This window comes from Electrona antarctica (assembly GCF_951216825.1).
Source record: "Electrona antarctica genome assembly, chromosome: 14".
In the NCBI taxonomy this organism is placed as follows: domain Eukaryota; kingdom Metazoa; phylum Chordata; class Actinopteri; order Myctophiformes; family Myctophidae; genus Electrona; species Electrona antarctica.
In genome coordinates, this window is record NC_136795.1 from 27,533,655 (window position 1) to 27,554,586 (window position 20,932).

A 20,932-nucleotide genomic window follows, 5' to 3' on the forward strand; every position below is an offset into this window, starting at 1 on the left:
CTTCTCTTTCAGACAACAACCTCTTGGTCCTTTCTGCCTCACTGCAGAGTATCTCTTGCAGGGTGGCATTTGCCTTCTCTTTATATCTCCTCTCTTCCTGCAACTTCGATTGAAGGAAATGCAGGGTCTTTTCCATATGTAGGGCCTCTTCTTCTTTTGTCTTCATCTTTTTCGCCATGTCTGTGATAACCTGCTCCATGTGTGTGATCTTCTGCTGTGTGGCGAGGTGCCTTTCCTTATCTTCAAGCAGTTTGTTTATCTTCTGACTGTCATGTTCTATGCTTTGCAACAAGGCCTCTTCCCACTTCTTTTCCATCTGGTCCATTTCTTCTTTCCAGGCTTTCTGTCTCTCAGACAGCATCATCTCATTCTCCTGCCTCTCCTCCATTAACTTCTGTTCCATTTCCCGGAGGGCTTGGGAAGTGTCGAGTTCCTTGTTGCTGAGTTTGGCATTCTCCTCCTTTAGGATCTTATTCTCAGCTTCTGCTTTCTCTACTATCAGAAAGAACTGTCTCAGATATTCCTCCATGGCCGCTTTGGATGACGACAGCTGAGCCTGGGGCTCTGGGTTCTGAATGACATAATCCCATTCCGTATTAAGAGCCATTGTCAACATCTCTTTCTAATGATTCATCAATATTCGACAGGTGCTGCAGAATGTTCCTTCAAATGATCTTATTGAAGAATGCACCTGTCGAGCAGTGATGTCGCATTGACAGAAAACTTGTTCCTTCAAACAGTACTTCCGTAAAGTGCACCTGTCGGGCACTGGTGTCTCACTGACAGGAAGCTTGTTATGCTTGACAGTTCTATGTGTCACTTGATGACGCCATCCCTCTGATGCCTTCTCATTATGACGTAGTATATGACATCAGCTCCAGAGTCCAGATTGGCCTCTGATTGTAATATTGGGCACTATGAACCATACACACAGATATGCATTGGTGGAAAAAGTATACTCAGATTGTTTGAGGGGCGCTAGCCCCTCCAACATCTGGCTTTCGAATTACCGGTACAGTATGTCATATGGCAACCACCTCGACTTTTTGAGGAGCGCGAGCCCCTCCAATGCATGGCTTTCCAAAATTACATCATAGGCCAGCCAAGTCTATGAACTTTTAATATTTGTGGAGGGCTTAATAATACATTTCCTGTCCCAGCCAAAGTCTATGGACTTTAATGTTTGTTTAGGGTAAATTATGATGTAATTTATGCCAGCCAAGTCTATGGACTTTAATGTTTATTTAGGGTAAATTATGATGAGATTTGTGCCAGCCAAGTCTATGGACGTTTGTTTAGGGTAAATAATTAGCAAAGTCATCTCGCTGATATAAATACATGTTGTAATTTCATTTTTTCATTTTTCATGGATATGAGAACATCAACAAAAATCTGGGCGCACCTCAGTTCGCACCAGTGTTTGTTTAGAGCACTATAAACAAACATTACCAGGTGCCTCTCACGTCACACCAGTGTGATTTGTTACTTACTGTAAGTAAAAGTATCAATACTGCAGTGCAGAAATACACCCTGTTACAAGTAAAAGTCCGGTAATCAAAATGTATACTTGAGTAAAAGTACAAAAGAAGTGGCATCAAACTATAAGTACTCGTTATGTAGGCTAGAATGTCTCGTTTCACAAGTTATCATTATGTCTAAAATGTATATAAATCTTTTGAAAATAGAAGATCTACAAGTATAGATCTTCTATTTTCAAATAGCCAAAGTTTAAAGTGGTAAATGTATGTTTTGTAACAGTAGGCCTAATCAAAATCTACAAAGTAACTAATGTTTTCAAATAGCCTAATTGTAAAAAATGTACCTCTGATATGTTGTGGGTAGAACAATGAAAATACGCCAGTAAAGCTTACTAACTTGCAACTATCTTGCTACTATCTCGATAGAACAAGACAGGGTCTAATTATCGAAACTAGGGATGTCCCGATACACTTTTTTCATTTCCGATCCGATCCCGATACCACAATTTCTGTGTTAGCCGATACCGATACAAGAGAATAACATATAAAAAGAAAATAAATCTTATTTTGAAGTCCACTGACTGGGAATAGTGTTAGCTATCTAGCTATCTTGTGTTGTGTTTATAGCAGACTCCTCACTCAAATGTGCACTTGCAGTTTGGGCAACTCGAAAGCAAACTCCACATGCCCCAACATTTAATTTAATTTAATTTACCTGCCATAGTTTCAACCCCTTACACCTGTGTCGGATCGGTGGTTAGACTGGCATATTTGCCAATACCGATATGACCAAATAAGGGCCGATCCGATACTTTTCCGATACCGATACAGTATCGGGGCATCTATACTCGACACCATGCAGGGTCGAAATTTGTCAATGGAAGGAGATCACTTCCAAACACTGGCTTTCCACTACAGAAAGCCTGGTTTCTATTCTAAATGAATCAATGTGATACACACGCACGCATGCATCCATGCACACACACGCACAGGCACAGGCACACGCACACACACACACACACACACACACACACACACACACACACACACACACACACACACACACACACACACACACAGTCAAATAAATTAAAAACATTAAAAGCTTGAAATGGAAAAAAGTATTTGGTTAAGCCTGTCAAATCATGCCGCCAGAGGGTGCCATTTCATCACCGGTCATGCAGAAATCCAGCTCCCATGACTTGAATACCCCTATACCCAACAAGAACAAAGCATTTAATTGTTGTTATTAAACTTGAATATGTATAGTTTTTAAATGGCTGGTTGTATAACTTAGTTCATTTAATTGACGTTTGAACCATCTCCAAAACCAAAGATAGTGAAAATGTAATCTTCTTCAAAAGGGACAGTATTACATGTACAGTATCTCTGGAAATACATGATCAGGAAGCCATCAAATTTGCACCGGTTACATAAGACAAAACATCCTCACTATGGGGCGGCAGTGGCTCAGGGGTAGAGTGACCGAATGGGAACCGCAAGGTTGCCATGAATTCGAACCCGGTCTCCCCCCAGAGTTAGTGTCGAAGTGTCTTTGAGCAAGATTCTGAACCCCTAATTGCTCCCGATGTGCAGGTTGGTGCCTTGCATGGTTTCCTCTGCCATCGGTGTATGAATGTGTGTGTGAATGGGTTAATGTAATGCACAATCTATATAAATCGCCTTGGATAAAGACGCTATATAAATGCCCCATTTACTATAGATTTGTCTATCTTTCAAATTCAAAAGGTAAGATGTCCTTATTACATTCATTACATGTGTCATTATTACCTTGTGTCATTATTACATTCATTTAAATTTACCAAATCTATATATTATATCAGCCTATATATATAAATGTAGTAAAAGAAAAGTGCTAGGGCGCAACTACGGCACCAAACATGCATTGTGCATGGCTCTTAGTACATGCTGCCTAAATCTTCAGTTGAGGAGATGACAGTACACATCAACTCATCCAGAGGGGTACACTCAACCCCTTCCTCATTCTTCTTGTGGCCATACAAGTGCATAACCTCTGACTACAGGCAACAATGACTCCTCAAGATCGGTTGTCGAACCAAATAAAGTGACTTATAGGCCCTTCAGTTCCTCCAAGTGCTTCTGACGTTTTGTCAAAGCAGTTGTTTTTCCTATTTTGATATCACAGTCCATCATGGCATGGCAAGCTATAAGGCTCTGGCACAACGCTTTACACATGCTTTTCTCCAATTGTATTGATTGGCACAGACCTCTCTTTGCCTGTACAGCATGGCCTTTGTGCATTAGGGCGGAAGCTGAGCCTTGCATCATCTTGCTTAATACAAGAACAACAAAAGGACGTCAGAAACTCTGTTGTGTTTCTTGGCTAGGTGGATTGAGAACAACCCGTAGAATGACTCCACGCCACAGCTGCCCTCCCCACACATTCGAGGAACCAGCACAACCATGCAGTTCAAATTCGAACAAATGAACACACACACAGGGCCGAAAACATAATCTCCCTCTCCTATGCCTTCTGTCCTGGCAGAGATGTTTTAATTAAATACCTCTTTCATGAGATAAGATAACATGGCCTGCCATTTTCACTGATATGGCTTGCAATTGGCTTGTTCATTGTGTGGCCAACTGGCAACCAATGCTGTAATGTTATCATCAGTCAGTCAGTCAGACAGTCAGTGGTTCTCAAACCTTTTCATATCAAGGACCCCCAAATTGATACACATTATTTGTTAGATGAATAGGCCTACAGAATGATACTGTCTATAGCCTACACATAAAGAAGAAAGCGAGAGCAAGCACTCAGTTGAATAATTCCACGTGATGGTGTAACAGGTGCACGGTTCAGGAAGATATACACTGTGAGAATAAATACCAGCACTCACGTTGTGTCCTTTTAGGATTCTTGTTTTATTTTTAGTTTTCCCTCAACAGGCAACATACAGACAGATGGACGTTTCGGCCGTGTGGCCTTCTTCAACTCTAAATCCTTTTTTAGAGTTTAGAAAGAATCCTAAAAGGACACAACGTGAGTGCTGGTATTTATGACTTACACATAACAGAGGAGAGTTGGACCACACTTTTAGAACCACTGACTTATATACTTGGGAACACACATAGGCTACAAATACAATGTTGATCATCTTAATTTATCAAATTATGAACTCTGCATTATTCCATCATGGGATCAGGTTGTATCAGTTTTAGCTAAAAATATGGTTAGCCTACTATCAATTAAATGCCTATATCTTTGGTTCAGTAGGACCAGGTCTCTCATGAAAAACTATTGAAAACCAGCTGAGCTGGGCTACCTCACAAAAGGATTAGTCTACAAATGAATGTTTTTCAAAGGTGATTTATTTAGACATTTGTCGTCTAGCCTATTAATTAGGCTACAACAACATGCAGGCTAATCAATGAACCAATGTGTGGTTAATGTTGGCTAATGTGAATCAAGTCAGCCAGAGCCAGCATAGCTAATAGACCTTTTCAAGCAGGCAGGTGTTTCAGTAATTGTAAAATCAATGGTGCCAGCTAGGCTGCCCAGCATCACCGGTGCAGTGAAATAAAATCCCAGAAGGAAAACAACAAATCAATAGCCTACAATCCGTAGCCTAATTAAAACAAATGTTTCATTCTACCAAACCAGCCACTGCCACACACACACACACACACCGATTCACGTGGTGTGAAAGGATAATAAGCGAGACCCTTTTAGTCACGAGGCGCACTAAGCCCCACGATAAAAGAGTTATCCGAACGCTGAGCGCATTTCACATGTGGACCATGGGGTCCGCCCTCAGAGGGGACAGGCACTAGGCAAGACAATCTGATGATTGCCCGAAGGCTACAAGTCCAAAATAATTACAAAGCGCTGATGAAGAAAGGGACGGCAGGCAGGAGGCTGCTAACCTCGCGTCACCAGGGCTTTCCACCTCGGAGGCTGCACAAGTCAACAGCAACGAATGTTATATCGATGTTTATGTTATAAACATGGACTTGAGTGTAAATTCGTGTTACCTATATTTGTCCTCGATGTATAATTGAGGTCAGACCAGACGGCGTTACGGTGTGCAGGTGCATGGGTGCCCGTTCCCTTGGAGACGAAGGGGCGCACGGGGGTCGATGAAATGTCCTAAGGATGAAATGGTTGGACAGCACAAGTGCAAATGAAGTGGTAAGCCTGCCTGCCCTTAACTATAGCCTACTTTCTTTTAGTAGTTTACTAAAGTTGCATTGGGAAAAAGTAGATTTATAGACTAATCTATGGAATTATTGGCCAGATTCGATTGTGTAAGTAAGTAAGCGTGTGTGCGCACGCGCGCGTGCGTGTGTGTGCGCGCGAACTAATTTGAGGGCACTAAAAGTTGAGAGCAAGAAAACAAGAGAGATTTTGAATCCGCCCAAATATTCAGAATTTGATGGGCCAGCGTGTTTGAGTTGGCTGGCTGACGCAAGACAATGCTCTTTCTGTGGGATACAGTGCAGCAGTTTGAAGATACGACGGCAGACGGAATTAACTTGCTTGTAGGCTATTTATTAGGTAGGCCTAATGGGGCAAATGATCATGACACTGCAGCATAGGGAATAAATTCGATTTAATCTAGCAAGAGAAAAGCGTTTTTATGTAAGCTAGCCTAGTTAAACAGGATACATTGATCATGTTGAATGAATAGACCATGGACTGAGACTGTTTTCCTCTTTCACCTGTTGCTTTGCAGTTGCAGTGAACTGTTTGGGTAGGTCTATTCTAAGTCCTGTACATTTTGATGAATAGCCTAGCCTACATTTTAGTGAGTTTTCTTTCATTTTCTGAATGGTTGATCGTTCTGAAAAAGAACAATTTCATTCCTTACTTATAAATCAGTTATATAGGCTACTGAAGCATAATCATTATCTTCTTAGTATTCTTATAAGAATATGAAAATCAGTAGGCGTACAGTATATGCATGTTAGGCAATCTGCATTTGCGACTAACATGCACTGTGTTTGACTGCCATGTCCAAATGATATACTGCCAATAGATGTGTGGGAACTATAGAAAATATCACAGTGTAGCCTATCAACAAAAAACAACAACAAAATACATTTACAAAAGTACGACCTAAAAAGAGATATCAACAGGAATACAACATATGTAAAAAAGTACAGCACTGTCAATCTGGTAAGAAAGATGTTATTGTAGGCTATTTTTGTGTGTACAGTAGCCTATATATGAAATCGACGTTTCTTTTTAAAACAGGCTTTTAATTTGGTGTTACGAATATCACTTGGAAGATTATTCTATAGTGCAATTGACCTATAAAATTCAACTCTTTTCATGGACTCGATGACTCACTTCTGCTCTCTGATCCTCAGCAGATGAAGCGGGACTAAACATCGCCAAACCAGCCAGGATGACTGAAGGTCAGGTGGATGACCAGGGTCACGCCCCGCCCCCAAGGCACCGCCACGGGGACAGCACCCTAGCTCGGAGCGATGTCACCCAACAGCAGGTTCCAGAAGAAACAAGACATACTGCAGAGTCCAGGGTGCAGGACAGCGACTCGGAGGATCAAAACCAGCAGGTGGACTTTGAGAAGCAGGCGGAGCCGGCGGCGGCATCCCACCCCGGGACCACCCCCGCCACCCACCACAGCCAACCAGTGGCCCCCGATGGAGGCTGGGGTTGGATCGTACTGCTGGCCACCATCCTGGTTATGGCTATGACGCTGGCTTTCCCGTCGTGCATCGCTATTTTCTACACAGACCTGCAGACAGAGTTCAACACCAGCAACACAGAGACGTCGTGGGTCCCGGCCATCATGTTGGCCGTGCAGCATGCTGGGGGTGAGGATGCTGATCCACTGACATGACACATCAAAGCTGTCCATTCAGGCTTAACCCATTCTGGAATGGAACCCCTTTTGGTGTTTTAAGCATTATGTTATACTTTAGCTATTGAAAAATAGCAGATCTACCAGCTCGTAGCATGGCACTCGCTGGTAGATCTGCTATTTTTGAAAAATCGTGAAAATGTGTTGCAAATCTTTGAATATACAGTATATTCTTTCAGATCAAACGTTTTTAACTCAAATCTTTGCTTCTGGGAGGTCCCTGAAACAACATATTTTCATATGGAGGTCGGTGGCCAATTACATATATTTTTGTAATTTTTTGACATGAAAATGTTTGAGAATGACATAGAAACCTAGGTTTTTCAGAAAACTGTCAGGATTTAGAAGGCATTTGTAGAATCGTCCTCAGGTCTAAATGGGTTAACTCTTTGTCTGCCACCTGTTGGCGGCAGAAGGTAGTTAAACCCTGCCAGGGCCTATTCTGTATATTTAGGTAGTTTCATTTCCGCTTTACCGGCATGGAGACCGCCATTGTAAAGATCGGTTATTAATATTTATTAGCATTAGCTCACGCTGTTTACCTTTCGGCAGAAACGTTAACATGTCGCGAGCGATGCGGTAGAAAATCACAAATCACATCTGAACCTCCGATGGATGACGATCACCATGGACAGGCATATGAGCAGTAAAAGAAATGAGAAACAGTCCACACTCACAATTATTTTGTTGTTGTGTTGTGTCTCTTAATTGCGCTAAACTGCTTAAAGAAGCAGTATGACAAACTTATACATACAGAAACTCTGCTAATAACTGCACATGTGCACGTGTGTCTCTGTGAAGTACATCCTGATGCCTTATTGTGATTTCGACATTTCTGTCATATCCAAGAATTCAACAGCAACAGCAAGTGTGGAACGAATTGGTATTGGATCCTGCAAGTGTCCAAACTTCACACGTGTCAGACTTTCATTGCAGAGAATAGAGAGGGCTGTGGATATAGTAAGGTGAGATGTGCACTTGAGTGCCTGTGCACTTGACCATAACAATAATACATTTGTATATACAAATCAATAAATACGTGAAATTTCTGCCCGTTTGTAGTTCCCGTATCTCGGGAGTCGGGAACGATCCGAACAACGGACCGACCGACTTCAAACTCGGTGCGCGTACCGCCGGAGACCCAAAAGAGTGCTGTGCACCATGTCGAGTTGGTTTGATAGGTGGTTGCCCAGAACCGCCAGTCCAACCCATACGCCTATATAATGGGCAGATATGGAGATCTGGTTGTCCAGAACACGTGATCTGACTGGTACTACACCCATTAATTTATGGTCATGTGCTTATAGGACCATCCGACTTTAAACTCGGCGCGTGCGTCACAGCTGGCGACCCGAAGGAGTGCTACGCCCCTGTGTCGAGTGCATAACTGGAGATCCAGTTGTCCAGAACTTCCGATTTGTGTGATATGCCCATATATCTTGGGCATAACTGAAGACATCAGGGCTCTCCATACATGGGCATAAAAGATACAGACAGATATAGAAATCTCCACATATGATATGGATATAAAAGGGACACCTTTCAGACAGACACGGGTACTCTGACAACAAGTGACAATGGGTGGGTATTGCCTGTGTCTGTGCATCCCAACTTGCATTGTTCCGGACTTGCATCGTTCTTGAGTAGCCAATGAGAACCGGTCTAGTAGTAGTAATAATAATAATAATAATGCATTTGATTTATGAATATGATGCACTTTACATTTTAAACTAACCTCAAAATGCTTGTACTTTGCGGTTTGTTTGTTTGTTTTCTATATGATGTTACTGCAGCAAAGCAGTCAAACTCACACATGCATGCATGCGCGCGCACACGCACGCACGTGCAAAGCATGTCGTGGAGAGCCAAACATTGTGGAAAAGCCACACATTGTCGCTCCCGTTGGGAGAGCAGGCCCATGTTGAGACAAGCAGCAGTGAGTCAGGCGGTGGTTATTATTTCTGAGCCTGAGTTCAGGGCTCAGCCGCAGTCAGGAACCAATTGTTCTGCTGGAGGGAAGTTTGCTTATCTTTCCCTCTGTCCTCCTCTCTCTGTTGGGGGAGGGGGGGGGGGGGGTGGCGCTAAGGCCTTGGGGAACATTTCAGGAATCATAGAAATTGTCATCACATGTTTAATGTTTTATCAGGATTTATTTTTGTGGAAATCTGCGAATGGCAACAAACCCCATTGAAAAGCATTGGCAGAATCTGCCGCATAGGCAGAATAAATGTTCCGTGTGACTGCACCCTTACCTAGGTTTATAAATAATTTGTGTTTTCATTATGGTAAAAGCTGATTTTGGCGGATGGCTCAAAAACAGGACCTAACACAATCTTTGGTCCGACGTCCTAACTTTCCGAAACGCAATAGTCTTTTTTTCTTTTTTTTTTGTGGCTTTCGCCTTTATTTTTTAATAGAGTACAGTCAGTAGGCTGACAGGAAATGGGGAGAGAGATGGGGGGTGACACGCAGTAAAGGCCATCAGGATCGGGAGTCGAACCCGCGGCACACTGCCAGACTGGATTACCAGCATTACGCTTGACAGAAAGCCTGGACCGCTGAGCCACAGCCCAGGCCAACACAATAGTCTGACACCCTACCCCAAATCCTAACCTAACCTTAACCGCACACGGAAGCCATGGGTGAGTCTTCATATGTCGGACTATTGGTACGTCGGTCACTACCCCCCCCCACCCCTCCACACACACACACACACACACACAAACACAACATAGACATCTTGCTGAACCCTGAATACATGATCAAACAATTCAGTCATTACATTGTTTGGTTGTACAAATGGCATACATCATGGGCATTTTTATTCAATTAGTCTGATACGTAATCTATTTGTCCTCTGTCTGTTTTGGAAAGCTAGGCTATTATATTGTGTTTCTGAGACGGCATTATAGAAAATGGAAATTCATTGTGTTAAACATTGTGTTTTAACATACCATTATTATGTATTATAATTCGTCAGTGTTCAGTGCTAATGTGCTAATGCAGATGAGCTTGTGTTGTGCTAATAAGTACATTGTTCCTGTTTATCAGTGAGCGAAATTATGCGGCGTGTGATTCTGTATTGTGTGAATAGTCCATTTAAAACTTGTGTTTCTGTTTCTCTCCAGGTCCATTGTGCAGCATGCTAGTGGAGCGCTGGGGTTGCCGGGTAACAGTGATGCTGGGTGGATGCCTCAGTGGATTGGGCATGGCGGTCGCCTCATTTGCCCGGACCATCGGTGAACTGTACATCACCGGGGTCGTCACAGGTCAGCGCATACACACACTCACACACTCACACACACGCATGCATGCACGCACGCACGCACGCACGCACGCACACGCACGCACGCATGCACGCACTCACGCATGCACGCACGCACGCGTGCACACACACACACACACACACACACACACACACACACACACACACACACACACAAGCCAGACCGAGACATATTGGCCAATATTTACTGCAACGTTTATTTTTTCCCATTATCTGCAATTATGCAGCCGATATGTCTTGATTTTGAACCACTTTCAGCCTTGCCTCCCTATTTTTGGCACGTCGTTATATGTGAAAATCTTTGTGGTTAAATGAAGGATTCTGTGTAGGTTATTAGAAAGTTTTGACTAAATATCAGTCACTGTTGTGATCTAGAAGACCCTCGGTCTGGCTCTATCAGGCTGGGTGGTTTGTGACAATTCTGCTGAAGTATTCCTTTGGTTAAGCGGCGGGCCCAGGAGAACAAAGACATTATCACGCGACAAGTTCACAAAGTTTATTAGATAGGGAAGGGGTTCTCAACCCGTGGGTCGCGACCCCTCGGGGGGTCGCCAAATTATTTTAGGGGGTCCCCAAATTATTAAAAAAAAAAAAAAAAAAAAAATAGCAGACCTACAAGCTCGTAGCGCGCCACTCGGTGGCGCGCTATGAGCTTGTAGATCTGCTATTTTTAAATAGCTAAATTATAACAATGCTTAAAACACCAAAAGGGGTTCACGCCCAAAATGGTTTAAGGTTATTGTAGCAGTCAATTTATATTGGGGGTCGGGAGGGGGCGGGGCGGGGGTCCCGAGACATTGCCAAAGCATTTCCGGGGGTCCCCGGCCAAAAACGTTGAGAACCCCTGGTCATAGGGAATACATACAGTATAGTGCTGGATAAATGACGACAATAAGATATGAGACATAGAAACGTGACATAGAAACGTGACAAGATAAGAATCAGGATGACCTCACTGGCGACATCTAACAGATGCATCTCGTATCAATAATGAACATTAGTACATAGACAAACACTGTGGGTGCCATTTAGAACTTCCTATTTTCCACCATGTAATATGACAGAATTTAAGAGGTGGAGGCGTGGCAAATGTCATTTTGTATTATGAAGACAGTAAAATGCGCTCTCCGACACCGTGGCGTGTGCAAAACGGCACTGGTGCCCATTTACAAGCTCACAACGCGTCGCAATGTGATGCATTGTGAGCTGGTAGATCTGCTATTTTCAAAAGGAATCTTGGAAAAAAGTGATTTCTTTTGGATTAGGGTCCTTAGTTGGGCAAATGCATTCATCTGGGGGTCCTTTACATGGCAATGTCACTGTGTGAGGATCACTGGTTTAAACAACATTAGGAGAAAAGCCCAGATAAGCACTTTAGAAACAAGAAAAGCAACCACAACTACCAATATTTACAAGCAACTTTACAGAAAAAGAAGCCCAAAATCGCTTATAATAAACAGACATGGCAACACTGCTGAGGAGCGCACAGATCACTCTTGTGTAAAATCAAACATTGCTTTTTGCATTTAAGAGGTGGTCAGACTAGGGTGACCAGATCCCAACTAACCAGATGTGGGACAAAGAGTGTGTTTGTGTGGGACAATGTGGGACACATGCAGGGTTGTGTCGTGCGCGTGAATAATGTGTACACGAAAATAACATTTCTATTCCTCAATTAGACATTTCTATTCTGCCCCTCACATAGCATATTTATGCTTTGCCATCTGGTTGATTCAGTAGCACATAATAGGACTATGATGATAATAACTATAATAGAACTACTATGCAACTAAAAGAAACTTAACAGAAATGCATTTAAATGAACTATACAGGACAATATACCAACCAACCAACCAATACACAATACACCAACCAACCAACCAATACAACTGGACCAACCAACCAACCAAGGGGCTTTGATTTGATTGTGAAGGCATGAATTACAACCAATAAGGAAGTAAAGGAACCAATAAATAAATGTTTACTTTAACAAAGTATCCTCCTAACAAAGCCAACTACTGCAAATTATTTTGAAATTATACAGGTAAAATAAATAAAAGATAAAATAAATTAAACCAGAAATATAAATCAAAATTGGTCAGCATTGGAGGCAACTCATAATAAATTAAATTGTAAACACACTTCTCCACCATAGCAGCATAGCCAGGATATACACTTTTTAGGTGTTTTTAGGTGTTTATGTTGTCCATTACAAGTCTGAAAGTCTCTCAGTTGTACTGTGTGGTAAACACTAGTTATTTCAGCTGCTGTTACCTTTTCTTCTTGTTTTGGTTTTAGTACAAACGTGTCCATGCACCGTGAAGCCTCCTTTTGATCAACACGTTGCTTCACGTCGTTATTCACCTCCTCCGTGTGTCACTGATAAACGACTCTAATTACAAATGTCACAGAAGACTCTTTCAATATGCCTTGCACTGCATGGCTTCTTCACCCACGGATAAATAGTTTCCCTGTGCTTGTTGTAACTGCACTTCATTTTCTTCCCCTTTCTCCTCATTGTACTGTGTTTCGTGCATTGTTTTGTTTTGGTGGGTGTTCACTAAACTATCCGCACGCATTGATTTGATTTCCCCCTCTCTGCCCGGCTGCCTACCTACACACACACACACACACAGTCACGGCCCGCCCCCTGGCCCTGTCATGACAGCCTCCGCAGCTCCGCTGCTCTCCCACAGACCCACAGATAAAGCGCACATTTGAAAACTGGAGCCTGTCTATCATAATGCGGGACAACATCTCAATTTGCGGGACGCATGAAAAGTCATTGAAATGCGGGACAATCACGCACAAATCGGGACATCTGGTCACCCTAGGTCAGACCCAGGTGTAATCAGTATGCCCTGATTCTTTTTAGGTCAAGGGGCTTAATAGCAAATTGCGCAAAGAGAATATAATTAACATATGGACACTCCCCCAATGCTACAATATGCAGGGGAGTGGTATGCCATATGTGTGTGCGTTCAGCACGGCTTCCATAATATGAAAGGGCGCATAACGAGGCCACAGTTTGAGCAAATTATGTAATGAAAATACCACCTGTATAATCCCAGTCTGTATCTCGTATCAAGTACATAGACTTCATTTGAAGTAAATGGACAAATCATAACAGTCACGGACCGTGGTCTAGGTCTAGGACTCTCACACGCACACAAGCATTTTGTCCTGTCTGTCATGCATGTTGGAAGTCATCCGCTCACTCCTGTCTTCTCTTCCTTCAGGATTAGGATTCTGCTTCACCTTCCAGGCGTCAGTCACCATCATGGGTCACTACTTTGTGCGCCGCCGGGCCTTCGCCAACGCTATGTCATCCACCGGCACCGCCCTGGGCCTGATCACGCTGCCGCTGATCGCCAACTTCCTGGACGGTCAGTTCGGCTGGCGAGGCAGCTTCCTGGTGCTGGGCGGAATGCTGCTGAACTGCTGCGTGTGTGGCGCCGTGATGAGGCCGGTCGGACCCGCCATTATGCACCGCTTGGGTTCCACCGCCGGTACACCAAACGACCGTCGCCGCGAACAGCACGGCGAGACAGAGGGGCTGAGGACTGCTCTCCTTGGCTTCCTGGCCTTCCTGCGCAGACACATGGCCTTCGACCTCCTGGTCAGCAATGTCCGCTACCGCACCTACGCCATCGGGGTGACGTGGATGATGCTGGGCTTCATCGTGCCTCTGGTGTACGTGGTGCCTTACGCCATGGACAACAACATGTCCCAGAGCCGTGCCGCGCTGCTCATGTCTATCCTGGGCCTGGTGAGCATCAGCCAAGATTTCGTTGACTAAAACTATGACGAAAATGTTTTGTAAGACTATACCTTTTGTCTAAAATAAAAGCTACGCTACAATGACAAAGACTAAGATAAATATATACTGACAATTTCGTCAACAAATAAAAACTAGACTAAAATGTGAGGGGGGGGGGGGGGGGGGGGGGGGGGGGGGGTTGACTAGTGGAGAAGAGATCCAGTAGAACTAAAAGCGTTGTGAGCTTGTAGATCTACTATTTTCAGAGTGCAACCAAGTTGACACCATCAAGGCCCACCAAAATACAGTTAAATCAATCAAGTTGATTTAGTCAACTAAAATCTTATGATATTTAGTCGACCAAAACCACTAAAATGTGACAAAAACAAAACAAAATAAAAATGTATTCAAAAGACTATGACTAAAACCAAGTCAACATGTTTTGCTGTCAAAATCAACACTATAGGTGAGCATCAGCGTGCGTCCCGTGGCCGCCATGGTGTTCAGCCTGCCGCGCTGCCGAGGCACCGGCCGCTTCGTGTACGTGTTTGCCGCGGCCGTCCTCGTCAACGGCCTGAGCAACTGCATCTGCGCGGCGTCGCCCTCCTTCGAGGTGCTGCTGCTCTACATGGTGATCTTCGGCCTGTCCATGAGCCTCATCGGCACGCTGCTCTTCACCTGCATGATGGAGACGGTGGAGATGAACCGCTTCCACTCTGCCCTGGGCCTCATGAGCATGATGGAGAGCGTCACGCTGCTTATTGGGCCACCCCTAGCGGGTATACACGCACGCAAATCGACACACACACACACACACACACACGCACGCACGCAAGCATGCATGCGCACGCATGTACATTCTTGATGACAAACCTTTACATGGTATTGACAAACATTGACTACACCTGATTGATTGATTTATTGATTGATTGATTGATTGATTGATTGATTGATTGAGTGATTGATTGATTGATTGATTTACATGTTTATTAACAGATTGCAGAATGGGTACAGTCCAAGGAAGGTACAGTTCAATACAAAAACTGCTTAGCAGAAAAAAGCCTTAAGACTTGTTTACATCAGGGTCCTCCATTTTCATTTTTCAAATCATCAAAAGAATGAAAAACCTACATTCCATATTCCTTTACCCTTACACTAATCATAACTAATCTAAAAAAGTGTACTGAATGTTTATCTTAAAGGAGTAGTTCTCGCAAAAAACGACAATAATTTGATAACCTGCTATAGGAGACTCAATGGAGTTTCCCTTCCATGAATTCCAGGCTTCATGGGGTGTGAAATTGATAGAAATGTGGCTTTTTTTGGGTGAACTACCCCTTTAAGCTACAAGGGATTAAATGGAAGCGACTGACATGCCTAGAAATTCATTTTCAACTAGAAAAAGTGCCCCTCAGGGCACAGATCTCCATCCAGCCAGGTCAGGTTGTTGCCTCCTGGTGGCGCTATAATAGGCCAATGTGAAAAGGCTGCCATTTCTTCTTATGCCTTCTGATGATTTGAGGCATTTTGTTCCAAAAACGTGTTTAGCAAAGATCCACCTGTTGGCGGCGCTATAACAGGGTGGGATTTATTACTCAGCCTAGTAGGAAAGTGCGTGAATAAATTCACGTAATTTGCACGCTGCGTTCATGATTTGAGGCTTTTTGTTCAAAACGGGCCAATCCTGCAAACTTTGGAAGCCAAAATCTGCCTCATGGTGGCGCTATAACAAGCCGTTCTGGAAATTTTGGAGCAGAAGTTTGTCGTTGGCATCCAGGGAGTGTGTGTGCAAAGTTTGGCATCGACCGGGTTAATCATTCTTTTGGAAAAGAACCTCCTCCAGGAGGAGGCCGGAAGAGTCTAAAACATCAAAAATAATTATTAAAACTAAATAAAAACAGTAAATTAAAACCCCTCACATATTGGACACTTTCAGTCACCTGAAAACAGGTCGGGTATTTTCGATGAATCTATCATGGTTAAAATGGAGTTTGAAGTTAAAATGGGTTTGTATAGGAAGGGGGCGGGCAGCTAAAATTAATATCAAATATCTAAATACTGAATTAAGCAACTTAAAAACTGTCTGCGGTGTTCACATAAGAGTGAACGATAAAATGACCAAAAGTTTTTTTGAAAGTGAAATATCCCTTTAACGGACACACGGACGGTCTCTCCCCAAGCCTTCGACCTGGTGGAGACAGTAGAGGCGAGCAGTCAGGTAGTCTTCGTGTGCTGCCCTCCTATCTGTTTCTGGGTCATGCTTGGCGGGTTTGTATGGGATTGGGTCGGTGTGTGTACTAGGGAGGATTGGGTCGGACTCGGTATAGGGAGGAAGGGTCATCTCCAGGTCTAACTGACCCTGTGTGTAGAGTACGTGCAGTTCCTGAGAACCTCAGAGGGAACAGCATGCCGATGATCAGCCACTGTAACAACATGGGTTGGCTTGAGTTCCTGCCGGCACCATGGTAACTCAAATGTCATGCCAGCTGTTAGGATTGGACGTGCTGCTGCGGTGCTAGAACAGAATGTCTTTCTCTAATGTGATCTAACATCCGTTATGCAGCTACTGTAAATTGGGGGTGGCCATAGCTGAATGGGTGCTTCTCAAAGTTTTTCAAGTCAAGGACCCTCAAAATGATATGCATTTGGCCGCGGAAGCCCCAACCTGTAAAGTTTTTGTGCCAGGGAGACCAGAAGAGAAGATTTGTGTGAAAAATATTAAAAAGTTTCCAAACATGTTCGATCGATATTGCATTTGTTCCAACCTTAAGGCCATTCAGAGTTATGGGGTTTGGTTCAATCTGTACACTTAAAATAGCACATACAAATTAACACTAAGTTAACACTAAGGATTTTGTATTTTACTTCATTACTGTCATTTTGTTTGTTTCTTTACAGGGATCTTAGTGGACAGCACAGGCCAGTATTCCTACATTTTCTACGCCTGCAGCATTTCTGGCACCCTCTCCGGAATCTTCCTAATGGCGTCCTTCTACGTCTTGGACAGCCAGAGAGAGCAGGAGGAGAAGACGAAGAAGACATCAGATATTTGTCAGAAGCCTTCCGTGATCCTGGCCCCCGACTGTGAGTACAGCAACGTGCCCTCGCGTGAAGGACAATTACCAGACACAGATCATGTCACTGATGTGTGATTTAAAGTTCATATATATATATATATATATATATATATATATACAACCAACTGTGTGAAGACTGTGATGCATGTCACTCCCCGTCTCTCTCTCCCCATTTCCTGTTATTTCAGGAAATGGAATACAAAAGAATATATATATACCGGTACCAAAATAATAGGCTGAGTAACATTCCATTTTGTGGTAGAGAGCTTGAGACGGTTTAAGACTTTGCCATATGATGATGTTGTCACCAAAAATTCAAAATATTTGTATTTTGGTTTTATAACCTGTCAAGTCACAGGTTCATAGAAAAAATAATAAAACATCAGATTTTAGTATCAGTGACTGAGGTAAACAAAGTACTGTATAAATCACAGAGATCGTGGGCAGACATAATGAAAAGACGTTGATGTTATTGTGCAAAACATGCCCCTTCAAGACAAAAGAAAAACATTTTCTCCCCTTCAAGTCCCAATTTAGTAAAGCCAATTCCCAATTCCCCAGCCTCTCTACAAGTACTCCATCTCTGCTAACCCCCACAATCAGTCATTGGGAAAAAATAGTCAATCTGCAAGCTCACAACATTTTTGTATTAACATATTAAGCATTATGCTTCCCAAAACTCTGATTGTTGAATATTGCACAACAAAAGAAGAACAAATTAATGTGTGTCTAACTTGATTGACACTGAAACCTTGCTGCCTCTCTTATTAGAAAAGAATATGGAACCTTTTATTCACCAATGTATCAAGGTTTGTTGAGACTATCTTTCAAATGTAGTTTTTTAAATGGTTGATGATGATGTGTAGGATTGAACATTAATAGTAAATAATTTATTATCATGATAGCGTAAATATGCAGAAATCACAAGTGACATGATGTTCAATGAACACTTTTGTTGTTGATTAATTCACTTCTGTGAGTTTAAATCTGTAATCTATAAATTGCATGTCCTGACTATAGTGTAGCTGGGATAAAACTCCTATCACTCTTTCAAGACACACATTCTGCATGGTGCATTTATGCAGCGCTGTTATCAAAAGCACTTTAGATTGTGCATTAAATTCACCCATTCATACACCGATGGCGGTGGAAACCATGCAAGGCACCAACCTGCTCATCAGGAACACTTAGGGGTTCAGAGTCTTGCTCAAGGACACTTTAACACTAACTCTGATTCCAAATGTAGCCTTATTACTGATGTAATTAGCCTATGTAATGTATATGTAATGTAATGTAGCGACTGTGGCTCAGGAGGTAGAGCAGGTCGTCCAATGATCCATGGGTCGGCGGTTCGATTCCCGGCTCCTCCTGTCTACATGTCGAAGTGTCCTTGGGCAAGACACTGAACCCCAAATTGCTCCCGATGTGCTGGTTGGTACCTTGCATGGCTTCCGCCGCAATCGGTGTATGAATGTGTGTGTGAATGGGTGAATGTAATGCACAATCTATGTAAAGTGCCTTGGATAAAGGCGCTATATAAATGCACCATTTACCATTTATTTACCACTTTATTACTGATTTTAATTAATTTATTGCTGGATATGTTCAATATTATATATAGGAGGGCTTGTTTGGTCCATGGAACATTAAATAGTTTCTTTTTTTTCCTGTATTATTTGCTGGCATGTTGTTGATTCTGTCTTTTGTTTTGTTTTTGTTTTTTTGTTTTGTTCTATGTATGTCTTTGTAATGTAATGTATGTCAATAATTGAGAAAATCAAATAAAAACATTGAAAGAGAAATAGTTTCTTTGAAATTAATGAACAGGTCCATCTTTTATTTACGTTTCCTTATTTCTACTGCCACCTTGTGGCCCAAGGGGGGCAGTCGTTATTTATTATTTGGTTACTCTGAGCAACTTTACCAAGTGGCTCATGCATGCTTGTGTAATGTAAATAGAGTTGAGAGAAGAAGCTGCCTCACACATAATGATATATATTTTTGAGCAGTGGTATATATTTGTGAATTTAAGAGATCCCTTTAAGGGTCGGTAGTCTGTAAAAGCACCTTGTGAGAAATAGAAATACAGTAACATGTATTTGCAATACTTGTAAAACAGGAGGCATATGGGCAATGGATTCTGTGTCCACACTTGGATTGGATCCTGGAATGGGACAGTTTATAGAGATCAGGATGATTCTGAGGATATGAGAAGAAGACTCACAGTAATGTGGATAATCTCCACATGCTGGACCAAATTTACATTCATTTATTTGATGTTTTATTTGTAGCATGTTTAACAAGTGCCTCCCCAGACAGTGCCCCCCAGGTGCCCCCCCAGTTCCCCACCAAGTGCCCCCCCAAATGTCCGCCCCGGTTCCCCCCCAGTGTCCCCCCAGTGCCTGCCCAGACAGTGCCCCCCCAAGTGTCCCCCCCAGTGCCTCCCCAAGTGCCCCCCCAAGTGCCCCCCAAGTGTCCCCCCCAGTGCCTCCCCAGAGAGTGCCCCCCGCAAGTGTCCCCCCAAGTTCCCCCCCAAGTGTCCCCCCCCAGTGCCTCCCCAGACAGTGCCCCCCCAAGTGTCCCCCCCAGTGCCTCCCCAGACAGTGCCCCCCCAAGTGTCCCCCCCAGTGCCTCCCCAGACAGTGCCCCCCAAGTGTCCCCCCCAGTGCCTCCCCAGACAGTGCCCCCCCAAGTGTCCCCCCCAGTGCCTCCCCAGACAGTGCCCCCCCAAGTGTCCCCCCCCAGTGCCTCCCCAGACAGTGCCCCCCAAGTGTCCCCCCCAGTGCCTCCCCAGACAGTGCCCCCCCAAGTGTCCCCCCCAGTGCCTCCCCAGACAGTGCCCCCCCATGTGTCCCCCCCAGTGCCTCCCCAGACAGTGCCCCCCCAAGTGTCCCCCCCAGTGCCTCCCCAGACAGTGCCCCCCAAGTGTCCCCCCCAGTGCCTCCCCAGACAGTGCCCCCCCAAGTGTCCCCCCCAGTGCCTCCCCAGACAGTGCCCCCCCAAGTGTCCCCCCCAGTGCCTCCCCAGACAGTGCCCCCCAAGTGTCCCCCCCAGTGCCTCCCCAGACAGTGCCCCCCCAAGTGTCCCCCCCAGTGCCTCCCCAGACAGTGCCCCCCCAAGTGTCCCCCCCAGTGCCTCCCCAGACAGTGCCCCCCAAGTGTCCCCCCCAGTGCCTCCCCAGACAGTGCCCCCCCAAGTGTCCCCCCCAGTGCCTCCCCAGACAGTGCCCCCCAAGTGTCCCCCCCAGTGCCTCCCCAAGTGCCCCCCCAAGTCCCCCCCCAGTGCCTCCCCAGAGAGTGCCCCCCGCAAGTGTCCCCCCAAGTTCCCCCCCAAGTGTCCCCCCCCCAGTGCCTCCCCAGACAGTGCCCCCCCAGTGTCCCCCAAGTGCCTCCCCAGACAGTGTCCCCTCAAGTGCCTATCTAAAACCACATACTATACTATGGTGTTAAATGAAAAAG

At 44.2% G+C, this 20,932-nt stretch overlaps 1 protein-coding gene across 3 annotated transcripts; it reads left to right on the forward strand.

The window, feature by feature from the left end:
- The first annotated feature begins 5,437 nt into the window (after window positions 1–5,437).
- Window positions 5,438–19,255, forward strand: slc16a5b (solute carrier family 16 member 5b). Of its 3 annotated transcripts, none has more exons than XM_079521078.1 (6): window positions 5,438–5,652; window positions 6,834–7,304; window positions 10,480–10,620; window positions 13,877–14,406; window positions 14,864–15,176; window positions 17,296–19,255. In XM_079521078.1, the coding sequence occupies exons 2-6, from the start codon at window positions 6,872–6,874 to the stop codon at window positions 17,547–17,549; spliced, it is 1,671 nt and encodes a 556-aa protein (XP_079377204.1). In that variant the 5' UTR covers window positions 5,438–5,652; window positions 6,834–6,871; the 3' UTR covers window positions 17,550–19,255. The 3 variants fall into 3 exon arrangements, with proteins under 3 accessions (XP_079377204.1, XP_079377203.1, XP_079377205.1); XM_079521077.1 differs by lacking the exon at window positions 5,438–5,652 and adding an exon at window positions 5,964–6,214; XM_079521079.1 differs by lacking the exon at window positions 5,438–5,652 and adding an exon at window positions 5,964–6,214 and having other exon boundaries at window positions 6,837–7,304.
- The last annotated feature ends 1,677 nt before the right edge of the window (window positions 19,256–20,932 follow it).

Coding starts and splice junctions, on each gene's coding strand:
- slc16a5b (XM_079521078.1), top strand. CDS start 6,872: ATGACTGAAGGTCAGGTGGATGACCAGGGTCACGCCCCGCCCCCAAGG. Junction 7,305..10,479: donor GGCCGTGCAGCATGCTGGGG/GTGAGGATGCTG, acceptor GTTTCTCTCCAG/GTCCATTGTGCAGCATGCTA. Junction 10,621..13,876: donor CATCACCGGGGTCGTCACAG/GTCAGCGCATAC, acceptor CTCTTCCTTCAG/GATTAGGATTCTGCTTCACC.